Source organism: Carya illinoinensis, chromosome 11 (assembly GCF_018687715.1).
Source record: "Carya illinoinensis cultivar Pawnee chromosome 11, C.illinoinensisPawnee_v1, whole genome shotgun sequence".
Lineage (NCBI taxonomy): Eukaryota > Viridiplantae > Streptophyta > Magnoliopsida > Fagales > Juglandaceae > Carya > Carya illinoinensis.
This window is the reverse complement of record NC_056762.1, coordinates 33,472,088-33,494,564: the sequence shown is the minus strand read 5'-3', so window position 1 is coordinate 33,494,564 and position 22,477 is coordinate 33,472,088. Positions and strand designations below refer to the sequence as shown.

At 34.8% G+C, this 22,477-nt stretch overlaps 3 protein-coding genes across 3 annotated transcripts; 2 read left to right on the top strand and 1 right to left on the bottom strand.

Annotated features, from left to right (window-relative positions):
- Positions 1–748: 748 nt before the first annotated feature.
- LOC122280655 (protein BRANCHLESS TRICHOME) lies at positions 749–2,385 on the top strand. The gene has a single exon (XM_043091635.1). It carries the CDS (start codon positions 876–878, stop codon positions 2,118–2,120), a length of 1,245 nt encoding a protein of 414 aa, XP_042947569.1. The 5' UTR covers positions 749–875; the 3' UTR covers positions 2,121–2,385.
- Positions 2,386–6,580: 4,195 nt separating this feature from the next.
- Positions 6,581–9,206, top strand: LOC122282668 (growth-regulating factor 8). Its single transcript, XM_043094637.1, has 4 exons — positions 6,581–7,281; positions 7,434–7,613; positions 7,784–8,108; positions 8,348–9,206. Exons 1-4 carry the CDS (start codon positions 6,924–6,926, stop codon positions 8,961–8,963), a joined length of 1,479 nt encoding a protein of 492 aa, XP_042950571.1. The 5' UTR covers positions 6,581–6,923; the 3' UTR covers positions 8,964–9,206.
- Positions 9,207–19,082: 9,876 nt separating this feature from the next.
- LOC122280542 (NAC domain-containing protein 12-like) lies at positions 19,083–21,153 on the bottom strand. Its single transcript, XM_043091492.1, has 3 exons — positions 20,731–21,153; positions 20,326–20,594; positions 19,083–20,108 (listed from the first exon to the last, which is right to left on the bottom strand). Exons 1-3 carry the CDS (start codon positions 20,912–20,914, stop codon positions 19,293–19,295), a joined length of 1,269 nt encoding a protein of 422 aa, XP_042947426.1. The 5' UTR covers positions 20,915–21,153; the 3' UTR covers positions 19,083–19,292.
- Positions 21,154–22,477: the final 1,324 nt, after the last annotated feature.

The window sequence follows — 22,477 nt, the reverse complement described above, 5'->3', positions numbered from 1 at the left end:
CCAACAAAGCCATTTCATTCGCGGTCCAAAACTCATTATAAACAATGCCTTTTTATCTATAGAAACAGATCATTCTGTGAATCATGGGAGGAAAATACCTTAATCTTCTTGCTAAGGTCAGCCTATGTTGCTTCAAAGGAACGTGAAGAAAGATGCTGATTGTTGCATCGATCGCTAGAGCTATATGTGGGTCTGTGGTCGATGTTTGATTGGTCACAGATCAATACCTGGATCAATGGTAACTAATAGCCTTGGATGGGTATCTCAATTTAAAGAATCAGGAAGATAAATTAGCATTAAACTCGAGTTTAATGATGCTTAAAGGTTTTAAGCTTCTGATGCAATATTTGTCATGGCATGTTCAGTTGCAGCGTCACATCTGGACTTGTTATAATCCTCTATCGATTTCTGTAAGTTAGCAACTGAATGTGGTCATCTGGAATGCAACTTTCTAACCTTATTTGTTTAAGCTTTTTGCTTAGATTACAATTTTTCCTTCAGATCGATGGAATAAACGTACTGCGTTTAATTGTTGCCAATTAAAGATCGGCGGAGAAAAGAGACAGATATTAATACATTTATGTGTTCCTGTTGGGTTCCTTGAATTGCTTTGACCAAAGAGTAAGCCAATTGGTTGGCATATGGGGTCTCCCTCGCATTAATACTCTAGGACGTGAACCCCGGTGAGAAGAGTGGCTGGTTTGGATATTATATAAATAAACAAGGACGTATTCATTAAGAATGGCTGAGAGAGAGAGAGAGAGAGAGAGAGGAGCGAGACCACCTCCATCTCGGTATTATTAAGGATGAGGTGCATGTGATATAAACTTTTACCCTTTTTCAATCCACATCTTGAAAGCACGTTCCAGGATCAAATGGGCCTACCCCCAATTCCTTTCCTAACAGTGAAAACCCCCGTTAGAAAAAGGAAAAGGAAAAGGAAGCAGGCAAAGGAGAAAGCAAAAGGCCGGAGAGAAAAGCACACAACATATAGAAATAAGAACAAGGACATGGAAGAGGTGATGATGATGATGATGATCGGTAGCCCTGAAAATCCCAGAAACGAAACCATTTCTCATTCTGCTGAACCCATTACCGCCTCCACTTGCCCCAGCTGGAAACTGTACGATAATCCATTTTATTATCCTCAGCATCATCCACAGCCACACCAACATCAACAATGCCAGACTAACAAGCACTGTCATCCCCTACGCCTTCCTCGCTCTACTCGTAAGATTGCTGCTTCTTTCTGGGATTTAACCTTCTTCACTCCCATGATGCAGTCCGAACTTGAGTTTGCACAGGCCCAGATCATCGAGCTGAAGGCCGAGCTCGAATATGAACGCAAGACACGTAAGAAGGCAGAGTCGATGAATAAGAGGCTGGCCAAAGAGCTTGCTCAGGAGAGAAGAGGAAGAGAAGCAATGGAGAAGGTGTGTGAGGAGCTTGCAAAAGAAATATCATCTGATAAAGTGGAGATCAACATGATGAAGAGAGAGATGGAAGAAGAAAGAAAGATGCTACGGATGGCTGAGGTGTTGAGGGAAGAGAGAGTTCAGATGAAGCTCACCGAGGCAAAGTTTCTCTTCGAAGAGAAGCTTTCAGAATTGGAGCGTACAAGGATACAAATTGAGAGTTCACCTCCCAAGTTAAAGGAAAAGAATCAAGAAGATAATCCACCAGGAACCACCACTGCTTTTGATTCTGTTGCTAGTTTTTCAGGAAAGTCCAAACAGTTGTTCTTAGGTGAGAAGAGAGCCTGCAATGATAATAGCGGTACTGATTCAGCAGGTTTGGAGTTAAGTGAGAAGTTAGATTATTATGATAATAATGCTATCGATTCAAGGGAGTCTACAAGGCTTGTTTTGGGAGAGAAATCATGTGACTATAACAGTAACGGTGTTTCATTAATGACAATTCAGAGAAAAGCCTCTCCAGAACCTGAGAATCCTCATATAAAGCGAGGGATCAAAGGGTTTGTTGAATTTCCACGAGTTGTTCGAGCAATGGGATCCAAAAGTAGGCACTGGGGCACAAAGCTGGAGTGTCAAAAGTCTCAACTAAGGATTCTGCTCAAACAAAGGAGTCCCATTCGATCTAACAATCTTATCTTGGGTTGAAGATCAGATGAATCTGCCTTGTTCTCACCTCTCTGTCTTGATTAATTTTGTTTGTTTCTAATCTTTAATAGTTATTTGTTTCATATGTTTTTGCAATAGGACCAGCATCTAGTACCCCAATTTTATTGGTTTGAAAAAATGCAGAGAATGAAGTAACATGTTTTGAGTTTGGATGATTTGAAAGTTTGTTTGTGTTGTATAAAAGTACTTGTTCAAATGCTTGTGAATATTATTATAGTTCAAAATCAGTCGTGTTTCTTTTGTATCTGAGCAAATGTTAGTACAAGATGATCTGTAAAAGATTCATTTTCTGAATTATGATCTGAAGACACCTTCACATGTGTGCGCTTGACTTTTATGTCGAAGGGTTTTTAGCCTTAACAAGAATTATGCTGCCCAAATCAACTGACTTCCAAAATTCAGAACTTTCTGAATTTTGTTTCGTGGTATTGGGGTCTGAAATCTGATCAAAATCCGATTTTCAGAATTATTCAGCCCCAACCGATCATTCAACTCTGGTCCAAAAGATTACACCTTAAACAGTATCTTTAGAATAAGAGAACCAAACAGGATTTTGAAAACTACGGATGAAGGGAAAATTATGACTCCTTACCCAAGGGAAGGTGCATTGAAATATTCTGGAAATAGAAATCATTTAATGTCTTAACGGTCCTTTTTGTAAAACAAAATTACACTTCACAAAACCTAAGAGAGTCAAAAAGTATTATTTAAGTGATCTGTCGATGCTCTATCTTTAGAGTTCTGCAGAAAGGAGAAGATTCTTCGGTGTTTTGTTATGATTCATTATACAATTTAATAGCGCTGGAAAGCAAGAAAGGCTAAGGATTTTGATGATAGAATGCCCTGAACTTAACAAAGTTTTAAACACAATCAACCCTAGTGAAAGCTATGATGCCATGATACCCTGGCATCTTTGTGGAAAAGCGGCCTTACTTTTGGGGTTCATATCCCCTTAATTCAGTCCCCATTTTATAGCTCTTTTGCCTTCCAATCTCGTCTGACGAGAAACGTGCATGGTATAATTAACTTGACTCCTGTACTGAGATATTAAGATATTAAAGTCAAAGGTAATAATATTTCTGTAAGGTAGCAGTGATTGGGAACCCAAGATGCCTAGATCTCCAGGGACTTAACTGTGGCTTTACCAAGACTATGTTCCCTTCTGGACCTTCACATATGTACTAGATTAAGCTTTTGCTTGACCTTAATCCCCAAGATGCCATACCACTTTCTCAGTTTTCATCTTCTTTGGTACAAGGAGAAACTCTGTTCACAAAATCAACAAATCTAGAGTCATATTATGTTAACTCTCTCGCTCCACTGCCATTCAATTTGAGACTCTGAGAGAGTCATGTTACTTACAACTTGGTATGTGAATACATCATCTACTGTTGAACTATGATACCATTGTCGGAGGCGATGGAAGCTGAGGATGCATTTACTGCAATTTGTCGTCTTGAGATGTTTCTTGAAAGACCCATATTCCGTTTTCTAATATCATCGGTTGGAGAAAGCAGAAACATAATAAAAAGACCGACATTGAGTTGAACATATTGTGGCGGACCTAAATTCTTTACTCTCGCCTATGGTAGCACGTGGAGGCCACATACTAGTGATTGTGAGATTGGGTGGGTTAGATCTGAAAGATCTTGAAAGAGGCGAGTCTACTGGTATGATGGGATGCTTTATGGTGGGGCGGCAATTGACGGCCACACGCTAAACAAGCCGCACGTGATTTTTGCCGCAGTTAGACTTCATTCTGATAGATCGGCGGATAGTGGGTTGAGGGGTAGGTCATGTGTAGGTAGTCAGTTGCCAAAATGTAATAGATCTGACTAAAAGAGGTTTAAACACTTGCAAATTAAACTCAGTCAATTCGAATCTTGCCGCTAATACCACAATTTATCCATTATAATCATCAATGCAATCAGGGAACATTCTCCGATCTTATCAAGCTAGCAACCACCATTATTGTATCTTACAATCAAGAGGGCTTGCGTAAGTTAGGCTACTTACTATTTATATTTTTTAATTTTTCAATTGAATATATATGATTGGAATACAACCAGATAATAACTAAAAGTGTAGCTACTATTTATACAACCGTAGCGGCAATATCAAGCTTGTGCCATTCAATGAATGGAATCCCAATATTACAATTGCAAAAGTAGTAATCTAGATCAAGCAAAATTGAAGGAATTGTGGGTCCAAATCGTATTTATTGGTACTACCTCAAAGAGAAACCAATTATTAAAAGAAGCAAGCTAAGTAATTGTCCAGGGTTCAAAACTCAGGAGGAGCAACATCGTTTCCTTGCTCTGCCAACTTCATTGCACATTTAATTCTATCGGTGGCGAAGTAATTGTCCAGCTACTGTAGAGTGTGGGATCTAGCTTGTTAACCCTACAGAGAAAAATTAACTTAATCTTAATATTTAAGGAAAGAATGATTTTATTCTCAAATTGATGTGTAGAGCAAAATTTCTGTTGGGTTTGTAGAGTCTAGTTTATTATTGTACTGGTTTGATTTGATGGGCCAATTCGACAAAAACTCATTACAATTTTTCAATAGATTTTTAACGAGACTTGTGCCAAAGTGCAAGAAGTTAGGGTTTGCGCTATAGAGTGCAAGCTTGTGACTTGAGAATCGAAGGTGGAGAATTTGTTAAATGTTCATGCAACAAATTGCTCGAGTGAACTTCAAATAGAGAATTTGCTCAACAATCGCTTGAATAAACATCAAACAGAGAGTTTGCTTAAGGCTTGCTCGAGCAAATAATCCAAAAATCATGAAATTAGAATTTATGCCATACAACCTTATATATATATATATATATGTTTATTATAAATACTATGTGATATGAACTGGCGAAATTAGAATCTCTTGAATTAACAATCAATTTGAAAACTTATTCAAGAAAGTTAAAATCCGCGGGTTCATACCACTATGACCATTTTTTACCTTCATAATTTTGCCCCATAGTGTGATTTGACATTCCTAAAGATAATAAAATTCTTTGCCACTCTATAAACATAGGCACGCAGCCTAACTACATAAATTCTATGTCATGTTGTTGATTGTTTCCTGTTTATTTGTTTTTACTTTTCTGTTATCGTTTTTATAACACTATCTACATCACTTAAATGATAAGATTTAATTTATAAGATTTAAAATTAAAAAAATTTATCTTTTAAATTAAATTATATCATTTACTATGAGACGTAAAAGTCTTAGAATAGCAGTACTATATAAGAAAACTTAGTATTTGAACTACCTTGCTATCACAAGTTACATTATGAAGTTATCAAAAGTTAATTTTATATTCTGATAAGATTATGTCATTTTAATTTTGATTCATATATTGCATCTTAATTAAGGGTGCACTTGTAATTTTGCAATGATGTACTTTATGAAAATTTTGTCATCTCGGGTGAATGAAAAGTGTAATTAATATTGACGTAGAGTGAATATTGGTAAGACGATTTTTAAAAGAAAGCTAATTATAGAAAGTGTAATGAGATCAATTAGGTAAATGGTGGGTCCAAATCTAGTTTTGGCGATAACAATAGGACAAAAAAACAAACATTTTAGAAGGCCTCAGAAATCAAAATGGCATTTGAAATGAGTTAAGAACTGATTGCTTGAATCAATAATAAGGTATTTCAATATTAATAAGGAAAATAATATATTTAAGAAAAATTTACAAAATAACTTATTTCTTAACATGTCAGTTAAAAATTATGAAATTTAAAATTTAAAATTTAAATTTAAAAAAATTAACAAAATGAATCTGATAAATCAAATTGTAAATATATATAATAATGCTCAATTAATAAAGATATAAAAAGCATGACAATTCAATTCAAGCATTTCAAATCTTATTTAAAACTTATTATAAATATGAATTTTCACAAGCTAGTTTGTAAATAGTTTTTCGAGTGACATAACATGAGACAAAATATGCCAAATTAATGGAAACTCTGGAATTCTGTTAAAAAAATCTAAAAAAAAAAAAAAATCATTAAAAAGCTTTTAACAACAAAAAAATATTATTAAAAAATAAAAATACCCAAAATGAGTAAAAGGAAAAAGAAAAAGATAACTCAAAATGGGAGCATCTTATTAATGGTTTTTGGTCCCCACACGGTCACGCCCTTACACGAAACCCAAGTGGGCCGGCAAATACGCAATCTGGTACACGGTGCAGCAAACGGCGTTGGGTACCTAGACCGTCAGTCAATAATACGATCCGTCAGTTTTACAAGGTGACAGCCAATGAGGTTCCACTTATATCATAAATTACCAATATTTGCCAATTTTTGTACATCCGGATTGTTGTCACCGTTAGACTTGACGTGAAGAAATCGTCAATTCCCTTCGCTGGGCGCAAGGCTTTTATTGCTTTTGTCTTCTTTTTCCATGAGAGGTGCGAATGTTGGAAGCTTGGGAAGCAGAGGGGAAAGTCATGGTGGCACCGTCATACCATAACAAACAACATCCAACCACAATATATTACTTATCCAGAAGCTGTTGCGTTGGGAACATAAACATTTTCTAAACCTACGCAATTATGTTTAGTTTATTAGCTTATATAAAAGTTCTAAGCATATATGTATAAGATGGGATTAGATGCAGAGTTTCAAAAACTTGAACCTTTGCAGTTTGCACATGCTTGTAGGTTATAAAAGCCGTAGAGAGTGATATTTTGAGAGTTTTTAGGTTATTCTTTTCCATCTCGGGCTCGTGGCTGAAGGTTTATGGGAAAGTTGGGTTTTTGATCTTATGGCTGGGACAAGAAATGGGCTAGAGGGTTCATTAGAAGAAGCAACAGCAACTGGGTATGATGTTGGGTTGGGTTGGAGTAGTACGCAAACTGCTCATCCTTTACCTGGTAAGAAGATGGTGATAGGGACGCACCATGATCGTGAGCCTTGTCATGAAGCTCTGCTCAGCAATATTGCTGGTTTTAGTGGAGAAGGTGGTGGTGGTCCAATGTTCTGTAACACGAGTAACCAGGCTGCTTTTATGAGCGATACATACGATGCTGCTGTCGTTGCGGACGTTGGTTCTGGTGCTCGTGGTGCAGTGGTGCCAAAGGCTCCGAATCACTCCAACAATACTTTTAGCTTCAGTTCTTCAGGTAAAGTCCTTTTCTTTCTTTCAATACCCGTTCAGGCTCTCATTCATCACTTATAAATTTTATGGTCTCCATATTCCTAGCTTCAACAGTGAAGGATAGGAAATTTGACGGTTAAGATGTAAAGCAATGGTCTTTTTGTGGTTGGGTTGCAGGTGGAGGATTAATTGCAGCAGCTGAGAATGTGAGAGTTCCATATACAGCAGCTCAGTGGCAAGATCTTGAGAGAAAAACTATGCCTTACAAGTACATGATGGCCTCTGTCCCTGTTCCTCCACCGCTTCTCCTACCCATTCCCAGAAGTCCATCAAATCTTGCTTACTCCCACTCCAATAGTAACAATTATCTCATAATCTTTGTTTGACTTCCACAATACTTTTTTTTTTTTTAATTTGTTTCAATATGTCAAATCTTAGTGAATTTGCACCTATAATACCTATATTAATACTATGAAATGCAATTCTATTGCAATGGGGTTTTCTTTTTCTTGTTTCCTTCTGTCCAGTTGTAAATGGTGGTTCTCTGGAAATGGGGTGCTCAAACAACTCGGATCCAGAGCCATGGAGGTGCAGGAGAACCGATGGAAAGAAATGGCGGTGCTCCAGAGACGTAACGCCTGATCAAAAGTACTGCGAACGACACTGTCACAAAAGTCGTCCGCGTTCAAGAAAGCCTGTGGAATTACAAGCTCAATTGAATAAAGACAACGACAAGAACAAGGACGCTTCCACGCTTTATCAAAAGCCTCATTTTCTGAACCGGACAGATGATCACAAGTATCCATCTTCTCCTAGAACGATGGTCACTGCTACATCATGTGAACAACCCTGGTAGGTAGGTTAGGGTTTCATAAATGCTCTCTTTCTCTCCTCGTCTAATTGGACCTAATCATTCTTTGTTTATTCCTATTATTCATTAGGAACGATGGTCACTATTTCCTATTCATTATATTATTCTTTTTTTTTTTATTATTGTTCTTATCCAATATCATCCATGAATAATTATGTGACATGGGTCGTTGGCTTTTGTCTTTTATAAATAAATGCGTTTTGTTTGCTGACCCGTGAAGGTGCCTGGAGGGGTTCATGAATGGCGAAATGGTTTCCGTGGCTGGCTCGAACAGAGAGTACCATAGGCAGCAAATGATGCAGACGAAAGTTGGATTAAACAAGGACAACACCACCTTCTGTGATACATCTGTTGCTTATGGTCAAGGACTGCAAAATCAGGAGCGGCTAAATGACCAATATTGTAACTTATCCTTTAGCCCCAAGTTGGCCACTTTGGAAGAAGCTCTTAAACTCGGCCACACACAAGAGAAGAGCCAGTTCAATAATGCGTGGTGCACAACGGAGAGAGATAATATTGGCCATGAAATTAACAAATGCTCTTTTTCAAACGAGAAGCTTCAGCTTTCATCCCATACACTACTACCGGTTTATGGTGGCGATGAAACTAGGAATGCAATAAAAAATGCCCACATGGCTTTTGGAACTCTGGGTTCAGAACGAGAAAAGGAGGGAGATCACTTGAAATCCCAGTGGATGAACTCATTTTCATGGATGAGTACTTCGCCACCTGGAGGACCATTAGCAGAAGCCTTGTGCCTTGGGAATGCTAGTACTTCAGCAAAGGCAGCGTCATCGTCTCATGGCTGCAGCAGTGGCACCAGCAGCAGCAGCTAGTTAGCAGTAGAAGCTAGCTCTTGCGGAGATGGTGGCCAACGATCAGTACTCGATTTAATAAACTGACGAGCAGTGCTCTATTACATCAGCAGATTGCATATTGCTTAGCTTCATTAAGCTAACATAACTTGTCTTGATTCGCATGTTGTGATCGAATGTTGTCTTTAGAGCAGACCAACTTAAATCTGTTGTGCCTTTAAAATTTCCTCCTAACTAGTAGTATATGGCATATGGGATTTCGAAGGGAGTGAGTGCGCGTCAATTCTTTTTCAATTATTAGTTCGTTCGAAGTAAATGGGATTAGCTGCTAATATCGTTCAACATAATATTAACGATTTATCTTTTTGATAATTAAAAAGATGATGACCAGTTCTAACTACTATTTCTAAGTCCTATCCATGGCCACACAAAAAGTTCACTGCAAAAACTATATATTCCCTCCACATATTATACCGTGGGATTCGTAGCTAAAGATCTGCAATATAATCAGCATCACTGCAAAAATAAAACTTACCTATCTATCGTGATTAATTTAAGCATTTACTTGTATCAATGTTAGGCCGGGGATGCCTCCCACGTGAACAACCTTTCGATCAGTACTCGAATGGACCCACTACGTCAAAGGCCCAAAGCATATGTATTTCTTGTAGGGGAAATCTATTCATTCAGAGCTGCTGATGGGTCATGTTGATATATAGAGAGTTCAATGGTAACCCAGCTGGTCCAAGCCCACCCAAGGGCAACGCCTCCTCAGACCTTGTACTAGGCCCTTAGCAAGTAATCACATTTTCAGTTGTATGGCAACAATTCCCACCCTAGTTATAACCCAAGCTCAATCTAAATAAGGCTCTACTTTATAGCATATTTTACAATGCAAAATTTCACACATCATATTATCATTATAACGTAAGATGTGGCACATTTATTCTTATTGGACAATCTTCAATTGAATAATTTTTCGTGGTGATAAAGAAATAGTCAAATAAGTCCCTCCATAAAAAATCTAAATAGTTAGAAGCACATCAGTGTCACGTGTTTAAAAAGTTCATAAAAGAATATAAAAAGTAAGATTATTTTTTAGTCATAAAAATAAAAGGAAAACTAAAACACTTGTATTTATATTAATTATGGTGCGATTTGTATAGTGAGATGAGATGAGATAGTTTTAGATAAAAGTTAAATATTGAATAAAATATTATTATAATATTATTATTATTTTCAGATTTAAAAATGTTGAATTGCTTATTATATTTTATATGAGAATTTGAAAAAATTTTAATAATGAGATGAAATGTAATGAAAACTTTCACTATCTAAACAAAATTTAAATTTTTTTTTCTCTCTCTCCTAGCTCCTAGGAGAGAGGAGGAATGATTCCCTCTCACCCAGGCAACCTCTGGGCAGCCCAGACCAAGCCGCCCATAGGGGACCAACCACAAGCTACTCCGTGATGGGCCGGTAAATGGCTTGCAACGAGCACACAGGTAGCATATAGCGGGTTGACCAGTGTCGGCTTAATCTGGGCCCAGTTTGGGCCGCCCAGAGGTAGCCTGGATGGTGGTGGTAGGCAAGTCGCTCCTATCACACCACCCCACCAAGCAGCAGGAGGCAGAAGGCAGCCTTTTTTTTTTTTTTTTTGAGTAAAAAATGTTAAGATTTTTTATATATTTATTTTAATAAATTATTATTACTCTTTTTATATCCTCTGTTTAAATTCTTTATAAGTAATTTTTTACCATTTTTATTTTTTATTTTTATATTATGTTAAAATCAAGTTAAGCAAAATGAGGACGTACACGTGGCTTGTTAAAAGACAAGTACCTAACGATGATTAGTACTGATGTGATGCTTCTAATAATTTACTGACATATTTTCAATGGACTGACTAATACTTTAATCGTTTTCACAACCACATAGAATAATTTATTTGAAGAAAAACTATTAGAACAAATTTTATATATTAAATATTCAACCCTTTTAACTAAAGGAAAATGTTACTGCACCGTTCTATTTGTATTGCTACAGTATATCTTGACTAATTTTTGTTTAATTTAAAAATTAAAAAAAATTTAAATATATTGATATATTTTTTTATTTAATAAATAAGTAATAATTAAAAAAATGTAAAAAAAAAAGAAAAAAAATAAACAAGTGAATGATACGTCCAGCGGTATACTTCAGTGGCATAGTAGTCGGTTCCTTTCTAGTTTTGTTATGTAGATGTTAAGTCATGTGTTAATTTACGTGTTGATATTAATTTTTTTATATTTAAAATTTAAATTAATATTATTTATAATAAAATTTAATTTTTAATAATTATATTAAATTAATACACATATTAATATGTAATTATATTTAAAATTAAATTTTTCCCTTCCTTAACTAAAAAGATGAGGCGGTACTGCTCAATGGTTATCAAGTTCCAAGATGCTGACGAATTAGTTGAAATAAACTTATCAAATAGAATGACTAATAATTTAATCTTTTTTACAACCATATAGAATAATTTATTCCATATAGAATAATTTATTTGAAGAAAAACTACTAGAACAATTTTATATATTAAAATAGAGTTTTATTACTTTCAAATAAAGTCACGTATTAATTTAAATATTAATTTTAATTTTTTTATATTTAAAATTTAAATTAATATTATTTTTAATAAAATTTATTTTTTAACCAACCATATTAGATTAGTACATATATTAATACATAGTTATGCTTACAACTAAAATTTTTTATTAAAATAGAGTTTTACTACTTTCAAATAAAGTCACGTATTAATTTAAAAATTAATTTTAATTTTTTTATATTTAAAATTTAAATTAATATTATTTTTGATAAAATTTATTTTTTAACCAACCATATTAGATTAGTGCATATATTAATACATAGTTATGCTTACAACTAAAATTTTTTATTAAAATATTTAACCTTTTAACTAAAAGAGTTTTGTTACGTATAAGTAAAGTCTCGTATTAATTTATGTATTAATATTAATTAATTTATATTCAAAATTTAAATTAATATTAATTTTAATAAAATTTATTTTTTAATTAATTATATTAAATTAATATACATATTAATATCCAGTTATAACTAAATTTTTTCTAAATAAAAAAATAGGCGGTACTGCTCAATGGTTATCAAGTTCCAAGATGTGACGAATTAGTTGAAATAAACTTATCAAATAGCGCTGTCATTTCAATGCTCGACTCTTCTATTCATCTTCCTAAATATTCCAGTCACTGTTTTGCTTTAATAATGGCTAGATTCAAGTCTGGTAGCAATTTGTCCCATGCGTACGTGTTTTGATTCAGCCTAAAAGATAAAAAGGTGTAGCCTTTAATCCCCACCTATATTTCACATAATTCATCATCAACTGATTCCATTTCTACGGCTTCAAATAATTTTGAGACTTTCAATCCATCTTAAACTTAAAAAAACAATTATTATTGTACGGGCTTCCCTTTTACCTTATCATCGATCTCATGGCCTCACACATGACCTAACTGCATGCATGCATGGACATATAACCCTGCTCTTCATGTTTCCCATTTCGAATCTCATTATAAGAAAAACAGGTAATTACAATTAATTTATAACAAAAAAAAGAATATTAACAACCAATTTTAATTGTTAATATTCTTTTCATTACTATAAATTAATCACAATTACATATTTTTCTTGTAGTGTCTTACTCTCTGAATGCAACATTTTGTGGCTCTCTTCTCAATTTTCCATGCTCCATCGATCGGGACGATTACTGCACATTTACATGAAAGTTGATCTCCATATTTGGACATTTTATAGTCGCCGTGATAACCCAAAGTGCATGTGTGGAAGCAAAAGCCGCTCAACCAAATAAATTTCATAAAAATAAATTTATAAATATTTGACATGATTTCATAAATATATTAGATCTATTTTACAATTTAATATACTATATCAAATATAATAATTTATAATTTTACTTTTATCAATTCTCTATGTGATTAAAATATTTCTAAATTAAAAAATATTAAAAAAACCCACGAAGACATGTAGAAATACGTAAAAGTATATAATCACGTACATTCACTACATCCCGAACCATCTTCTAAACCCAAACTACACCTTCGTAACCTCCTTGACCCAAGGTTAGGAAGACCATGATCAGCTTTTGGGCCTAAAGCATGAATGGTGGTGTATACTTGGAATACCAATCCGTTCATCCCTTCTAATTTGTGTGGTCCGTGTCGGCGAAACCATATTGCGTTGGACCCACAATCTTATTGCATTACTGTCGTACTATAGTGGTATTCATGCACAGAAGCACATATTTCAACGAACGACTCATTGAGTTGTGGAAATTGTTTGTAGGTGTTTTGAGGATTTAATTTTCTCATCATTGTTTTATGCCTTTTTGGTGTGTATAATATATATATATATATATATGTATGTATGTATATTGTTTATTAGACTCCCGCTCAGAAAGGGCATTCGTAAGGTGCCAACTAAATGATTGTCGGTGTATATATATAAATGTATATGTATAATGTTTACTAGACTCCCACTCAGAAAAGGCATCGGCCAGATGCCCACTATATGATCGTCGGTGTGTCGGTGTGTATATATATGTATATGTATATTGTTTACTAGATAACCGCTCAGAAAGGGCGTCAATCAGGTACCCACTAAATGATCGTCAAGTTTATTCATATTTAACCATTATAGCCCACGTTAGAGGTAGGTCAACTGACAAGTGGAGTAGTATTGTCAACAATTTAATTCCCTCAAGTCCATGCAAAGGAAATTAACGGAATAACTAGAAGAATTCATTTAGCCCTTAATAAGAAGCGAGCCCAATCTAGGGGCCCAACCCAACTGATAGTAGGACCCACACGACTCCATCTTGTAACCACCAAAAGAGGTGGAATGGATAACTGCCTAGGAAGCTGGGATGAATCCAACTTTCTCGGGATCAATATCAAATCAAAGGAATATGAAGATAAGACCCGATGAGATGATCATTCTTAATACATATCACTGAATTAGGTATCAGAGGTGTATCAGATACACCGGGCCACCATCTTCATTTGGAGGCAGTAGATTTTGGTAGATCGTGGAACGAGTCCTTAACATATATATGTGTGTGCATATATATATATATATGTTTTATCTTAAATATTGTTTCTCATAAAATCAAAGAAATTAAAAGTAGAACATGCAACAGATATTTCATGAATATGGTTTTATAGTTATACATTTGAACTCTTCACTGCCAAAGTTCAACAACAACATTATTCTTTTCAAATGGAACTTTGCTTTCTCTATATAGGTTGGAAATGGTGCGTAATGACGGAGATTGAATGAGCCTCGCTAGGTACAAGAAATTTGGCATATTAAATCGCGTATCAATGACTTTTTTTTATTAAAAAAATAAAATTAAGAGAAGAAAATGTCTTCTATTTCATAAAAATCATTTCCATCTTCAATTCACACTATATCATTAAGTGAATGTCTTATGTGTTAGCATCAATGCACAATTTAGTATGCAAACTTATTTGCAAGAAGAATTTTTCATTTTTACAGAACGACTTGACCTACAAATGGATATATTCTCCATATGGTACGTACATTGTTGGTTGAGGTTCAATTAATCCTCCAACTAAAATTGACTCCTGGATGAGGGATAGCAGAAGTACAACTTTCATCGTGGTCGACAGAGACAAATGTGGTATTGGTGTCAAAAGTTCAACACGGATAAAATGACTCTATTTTAAAGAATATCCAACTTCACCTTTTCTTGCTTATTTTTGTAAATTAAAAAAAAAAAAAATCTTGAAAGAGTAAAGAGATTTATAGGATCTTCCCCCTCCCCCCCACGCAAAAGATCCGTTTGGATTTGAGAACTAAAAATCAAGAGATTTTCGGTAGAAAAGAAACTTCTAATCTTTTGCATTAAAACTTTATGAGTGAGTTTAATAGAAAATATAAGTCCCTTTATATAAGCAAGACTAGAGACCCTTACTTATTTCATCCATAAAAAAATAGTAAAGGTTAACCACTTTATTTATTTAGGAATAATTATTTATACTTGATAGGTAAAGTGAATCATTTCAGATGAAGTGAACCACCTTAGAGAAATACAAATGATTTTTTAAGAAAATTAAAAGTCTAACGATTTCATCTTGTGAGTTAATATAATTAAGTTACTAAAATTATGAAGTTTATATATTATGCGTCCATCGTACTACTATATATATATATATACGCGGTACGTGTTATCAAGACGTTATGCATGCATGGTGACTGGTAACAAATACAGAATTTAGGTCAACTGATCTTTAATTGGGTCGCTGCAATTAACTAGAAAAGTGAATATTTTTCTTGGATGGAGAAAAACCACAGCTTATATGTAAATTAGTTTCAACAAGTTAATCAAGGACCTCGTCGAAGTGCAAATTCTCTAGCTTTTTAATAATCCAACCAGATTAGTCGTAAGTGCCTTTAACTAGCTAGCCAGGAAGGATGTATATATGCTGCTCATCATCATCATGTATAACGTCAACCATGAAAACCACGAAATTAAACACGTAAAGCCAGCTATAGCTATCTAGCTAGGTGTGTATATATATATAATTATATGGTTGTAACGCACAATTTAAAGAAACAAATTAATTAAGAGCGTGATAATGATCTTGGCGGTGGATCGATGCATACACACGCACACACATATATAAATACAAATGATTAGTATAACTCTAAATAGATATACTTTTATATGAAAGATTTGTATGAAATTTACCTATTTGAACTTATTTGTATTTATATATATATGTATGTATGTATATATATGTATGACAACTTATAAGATGTCGCTGTTATAACTAAAGTTATAATTGATTGAAAGTCCGCCCCCTGCATCATGGTCTTTTAATTTGTTGAAGAATTGTATATGAACTGCATGCAACTCTACAGCTAAGCTAAATTAATTATCTTCCATACTTGAATGCCAACCTAACATTAACAGAGCATTAGTCAAACTAACATTTCTACGCAAAATAGAGATATATGCCAACTTTTTGCCAAAACCTCCCATAAAGGTAAAGCTTTCAAATCATTGACGTATAGATGGATGCGAGCGAGTACGACACATCATCAGGAACACCCTACGGCTGCTGGCTGCCACCGACGCCAATCTATAATATTATTCTTCATCTTATGTTTAATTATTTTATTATACCCATTGATATTATATATCTTAAACGAAAAATATACTAAAGTATGATCACATATAAATCGGTGTAATTACTAATTAGTCATATCAATGACAGAATTTATTAACTTTTTTGTTATGTCTAATTTTATTTATCTAAGTTTTAGTTGAATTTAGGATGCCCCTATGGTATTTTAGGTTTTATTTTTTTTATTTTATATTTTATTTTAATAAATGTTAGGACGGCATCATCTATATATATATATATGAATAATGTTATTATCCACCTAATTTATACCACTCATTTACTTTTTGATGTGGTACTTATTAAAAATATATATATATTTGAAATAAAATAAATTCTGAAAACACAAAAAAAGTTAGATTAAAATTCTGAATTTTCTCTATTTTTTATATTTTGTTTTTAATTTATTTAATAAGTCCGTGACACGTACATACAAAATAAGTGGTATATCCTGTAGATTTTTGCATGCTACCTACTACGATGGGAAGTATTCATTTCTTCATTCATTAGGTCTAAAAAGACGGCAATCGAAGTAGTGCTCACTATGAGTACTTTGATTACGTCGTTCCGATCCTTTTCCCCCGATGCGCTGATTGGGGGGAACATACCAGATTGACGTGCCGATTAATCCACCAATCTTGACACTCCCATACGGCATGCCGCTCCGCGTTTACACGTTCTCTTCTGTATTTTGTAAGATTTCTTTATAAATTATGAACTAAAGTTCTTTTTTTTTTTTTTTTTTTTTTTCGGATGTATATTAGATACATGCATATCCTCTAGATTTTGAAACAGAAAACGTACAAAACTAAAAGGAAATAAAAGATATATACATTGGCAATATTTAAATAAATGTAAGATATACAAATAAAAACTAAAAATTATAAGCTGAAAAATTGTAAAGAAAACATTTTAATTAAAGGCTTACAACATCTCCTTGCTCAGTTGCTCGTGTGTGTATATGTATATATATATATATATATATATCTGATTATTTATTTTTTAGTTTTTTAAAAATGGAGTTTTAATAACTAGTAAATTTTAAAATTTATTTTAATTATTTTTTAGAATGTAGTGGCTGATGTGGAATTAAAATGCTATGTGTTGACCATTTCTGGAATTCAAAAATTTTATGTATAGTTACTTTTGTATACATTTTAGGCATCAAAAGATGTGATTGACTATATTACTTTTTTTAATATAAAATAACTAATTTGTCCAACCACATCAATGAAACACGCAAAAAATATGTAAAAGCGATTATATGTAACAAAACCCTTTTTAATGATATTTAGGATCATGCACGCTATATGTAGCTTGAGAGATTCTCCCGATCCTAAGGTCATTTGGCCCTTTTTTCATACATTTTTTTTATATCCTTAAATAGATTTTAAAAAAAATTCAACACATCATTAAAAAATATTTTCTTAATCACAAAGTAAAAAATAAAAAATAAAAATAGAGATCCACTGTTGGTAGCATTCATCAGGACGCATAGAATTATAGTTCTAATATTTAACATAAAATTAAAAATTAAAAATGTTTATGTGACAAGATTCCCATGATTGAATGTGAAAGCTAGCAATAATTAAGACCTAGATAGATAATACAATAGCTGTATTATTCTTAAAAACATTAGGGAATCTTAATCTAGCTATAGCTAGGTGGCGTGTTAAACTCTCATTTGCATAGAGAATGTATTACACGTATTGAAATTGAATAAAGAGAAATTAATAACAATAGTCATCTCTCTAAATACAAAATAGCAATTCCTTAGTTTAGTTATGTTTTTATAAGTTTATAAAACAGAGGAGTGCCTATTCCCCTAAAATATTAGAGAAATAGATATTATTGTGGAGCATTAGATTAGCAATTAATACTTAAAAAATATGATTTTTTTTTCAAAAATTTATTTTAATTTGTACATATACAAATAAGCCTTAATATTTTGGGTGGCTTACTTTCCCAAAAAAAAAAAAAAAAAAAAAAAAAAGAAGAAGATAAAATTAAAAAAATTAGGTGGCCTTTAAAAGAAAATTGTGAGATATATATGGATATTTTATAAATTTGGTGTCAATTCGAATAAGACCAGTGTAATATATATTAATATCATCAATCAAAAGAATTATATAGAATATCTAATTTGATGGCCATCGTGAGAAAATTCATAACGCGAATAAAACGTGACTTAGTATTGTGTAAATGTGATCATTAGTATAACGTAGTCCGAATTATTGGAAAAAAAAAACCCAAAAGCCATCAATCAATCGACATGTCCTCATGAATTTCTTTCTAGCTAGCTACGTACTCATCGTCAATCTGACTTGTAAAGAAAACATATATATTAACGAAAATAATAAAATAATGATAATAAAAATTGCTGCGTCTTGGACTCTCCCGCTCCTCCCCGAGCAGAACAGAAAAAAGATAAATACGACATGTTTCCTTATGGTTCTCGTGCTAAAATATATATATATATATATATATATTACTGAAAATTATTTTGCAAGAGGTGGCCGGGCCGGGTGGTCGACTTTCCACCTACATCTTTATTGGTGCAACGTTAGGTGATCGAGACCCCAAGAATCTCACTCTTTTGTCGACACCACGATAACAAATTGATCGATTGGAATGACCTCTTACCAATGCCATGGCCCGTTGGCCATAATATATATTATATATCTATCTATTGATGTTGTAAAATAATGTGTGGAAGAACAGAACCCCAAATCGATCCGACGTTGAAGTCAGCACAATGCCATGATTAAGTTGTCAAGCTTTTTCAATATGGTTAACGAATTCTGTTCGGGGAAATGATGACAGGTAGAAAGTAAATAACATAGCGCACCCAAAATAGCTGGCTTCAAAAACAATAGTAGGAGCAGTACTACCGTAACTGGTGGACGGAAGAAATAGTTATTAAACCAAAGATAATGTCTCGATCGACCCCCACATATCACGAGCATATATATGTGTCTATATTTCACCTAATTATTTGTGCAATACATGTATTGTCTTTGAGCACTTATACCTAGCTAGACATTATTAGAGATACAGTACGTACTATGACCGACCTTTTGTATTCATATACCGAAGACTTAGGTTATACTGACAAGTGGGATAAAGGGTCTGAGGATGTCGATGGTGAGGATGATGATTTGGTGAAGCTCCAGATATCGTTCTCGTTGTTGTAGACGTGCGAGATTTGACTTTGCCTAGTAGTACTACTTGAACGTATGTCTGAGAATTGTACATCATCATCATCGGGAGTAGTGCAGAAAGTCATATTGGGGTCATTAAAGCAGGATAATTGCTTGGCTGTCTCCTCTTGACCATTAAGCTGCGATGCCACCAAACGATCAAAGGTGGCCCAATCACTAAGCCTGGTTTTCGATTCATCATGATCATGATCGACTGGGGTCTTGTCGTTGCCAGTACAATTAGCTGTTTGGTTGGTGAAACAAGGTTGGGTTTCAGTGAACATCTGATCGTGATCGAATGGCTGATAACAAGCTTTGAAACTGTGGTCATGATCGAAGGGTGAATTGCCAATTGGAAGAGAAGGAAGGGAAGGGCTCTCTAATCGTGGGAGATGAAGGAATCTGTCATGGAGCTCTTCATCGACGAGCTGGCTTGTGTGTTTTGCTGTAGTACTGAGGAACATCATGTTGTTAGTGTGGACGTCGGAGATGCTGATGTTGCTGAATGACTCGTTTTCCGGCTTGCAATTCCTTCCCATGTATAGAAGTATTTGATCCAGGACGCCTTCGTTTCTGGAGCCAAGCATCTGAGCGTTTGAATCCATTGAGATTGAGGAGGTTTTAGGACTCTCTGCTGCTTTCTGAAAATTCTTCTTCTTGAAGACACGGCACACCACCCACCCGTCTTCGGTCATTGACTCTCCTACTGAATTAGAGACCTGCATCCACATAATTGATAACGAATATTAATAAATTAATTAATTAGAATATTATTATATAAAATATATGTATGTGTGAATGATCACGAGAACGAACTTTATATAAAAGACACGACTTACATACTCTTTGTCGCATTAAGGATGGAGAAAAACACAGAGCTTGATTGTGAATGATTGATTATACATTAATAAAAGACCTGGAGAAGGAATGGCTTACGCTAGTGTCATGGACGCTTTCATCTAGCCTGTATTCATGCATGATCCAGTCTGATTTTTGCCCATGTGGTGCTCGTCCCTTGTAGAACACTAGAGTCTTCCTCAATCCAATTCTTCTAAAGCCGCTATAGATGATCTTATCTCGGCCTGTGGCCTTCCAAAATCCAGCTGCTGTTGCACGATTTGTTCGAGTCCCAGTTGGATACTTTTTGTCTTTGTGGCTGAAGAAGTACCAGTCATTCTGAGGAGTTGATCCAATCTTGCATTTCTCTACAAAGCAGCAAAGATAAAGAAGGAAAGTATTTGATCTCTCATCCCAGAAAATGGAAAGGAACAAAAGAACATTTGTGTCATATATTGTATGGTGCTAGTATAATGCGGAAAAGGCCGTAGACAAAGGCGCTACCTTGAATATCCCATGGCTCGAGCTTATTAAGATCAACCTCGCGGATCACATCAAGGTCAATCTTCTCATCGGCAACTTTCTTCCTCAGGTAGTAGTGCAGAAGTTCCTCTTCCGTTGGATGAAAGCGGAAGCCTGGAGGAACCTGAGATTTGCCATTTATGGACAGATTCATATCTTCTGCCATTACCAGGAATTCTTGGACGCCTATATATATAACGAGTGAGCTGGGCGTTCAAATTCTCTCCCTAGCGAGACTACTAGCTGGCCTTAAATCCACTCAAAATCCTCTCCAGAAGTACTAAACTAGGAAACAAGGAAACAAAACCCGTATAGAGTCATGACTAGAGGAAGAGAGAAGAGAGAATAAAACAAGGAGAAATAAAGGACAAATAACAAGGTGTGGGGGTGTGCGTAAAGGGTAATGCAGTCATGATAATTTATAATGGTTGTAGGGCATGGAAAGGGTCCAAAAATGCATGAAAAGCTTTGGTATTATGGCCATTAGTGTACTTGGGTGTGGGGCCTGGGCCCTCGAGAAGAACCAACCACCTAAACCAAGAGACTATACAGAAAGAAAGGTAGGGTCGGTGGTCCCAGAATATAGGTAGTAAACATTGGCCGGGGTCACCCAAAATACGTTAGAGAGGCAACAATATGTAGTGAGATCGGAGGGCACGCCTCCATCTTAACTATGACCTTCGACCTTAATATCTGAATGAAAAGCACCTCCAAAACCACCACTTTTTCGAAAAGAATCTCTCTCTCTCTCTCTCTCTCAAGATCACTCGTTTTATTTGTGCAACCAACTCGTGGACAAGAGGGCAAAAGAGAGAGATGATGAGGTCGGAGGCACTGAGCTTTCGTGGTCCCGTTGGGAAAGAAAAACATGATGGGGTTTTGTGGAAACTGAGTTTGGATCTCCTGCTATCACTTGTTTATGCTATGCATGCACCGCACCAACTGCAGGGCATTAAATTATCATGATGTTGGTGCAAAAATGCATGAGAGGGTGAATCACGTTACTAAATCTGGCTCGATGATCGAGCCTCGATCAGGAACAAACAGACAGTACAAATAATTAGTTGCTAATTAATGCTATATCGGGAAATGCTTGTATAATTCACACCAAGAATGGAACGCACGTGTCAAATTCTTAAGAGCTGCTAGCTACACTCTTCCATGGAGTACCTGTACCTCCACCCGCCCGCTTCAATGGGTGAAAGTGCAATGGCAATCGTTACCTTTTCCTTTCTTGCATATTCTGGATATTTTCTTTCCATGATTATACACGATATGGCAACTGCTTTGAATCTTTCATTTGATAAAATTAAGAAAGCGTTTTCACAGTCATCATGTATACATTCAGAAAAGTTGCATTATTCTGTACCCTTAAGACTTGACGGCCACAGGCCAGCTGGTTGAACCATTACTTCCCCTAGCTAGCCAGCGCACTTTCGTCTCTATCCATCTTAAAATCCTTCATCCATATTAATGAGAAGTAAAGTTTGGGCACAACTTGCAGCAAGTACATATATATAGACCCTACATGAACATTATTCCAGTAAAGGCGTTTCATGTCTAATGTAGCAGATCATGTAAATGGACGAAGATGGCCTAGATCATTGTATATAAGCGCATGCATCTTCCTTATAAATGAAAGGATGTGTAATTTGAGGAATCTTAGTGCAAAACTTAGGGTAAATAAGAAACTAGTTAATTTATAACTAGGAATAAAGGTCGTAACCCC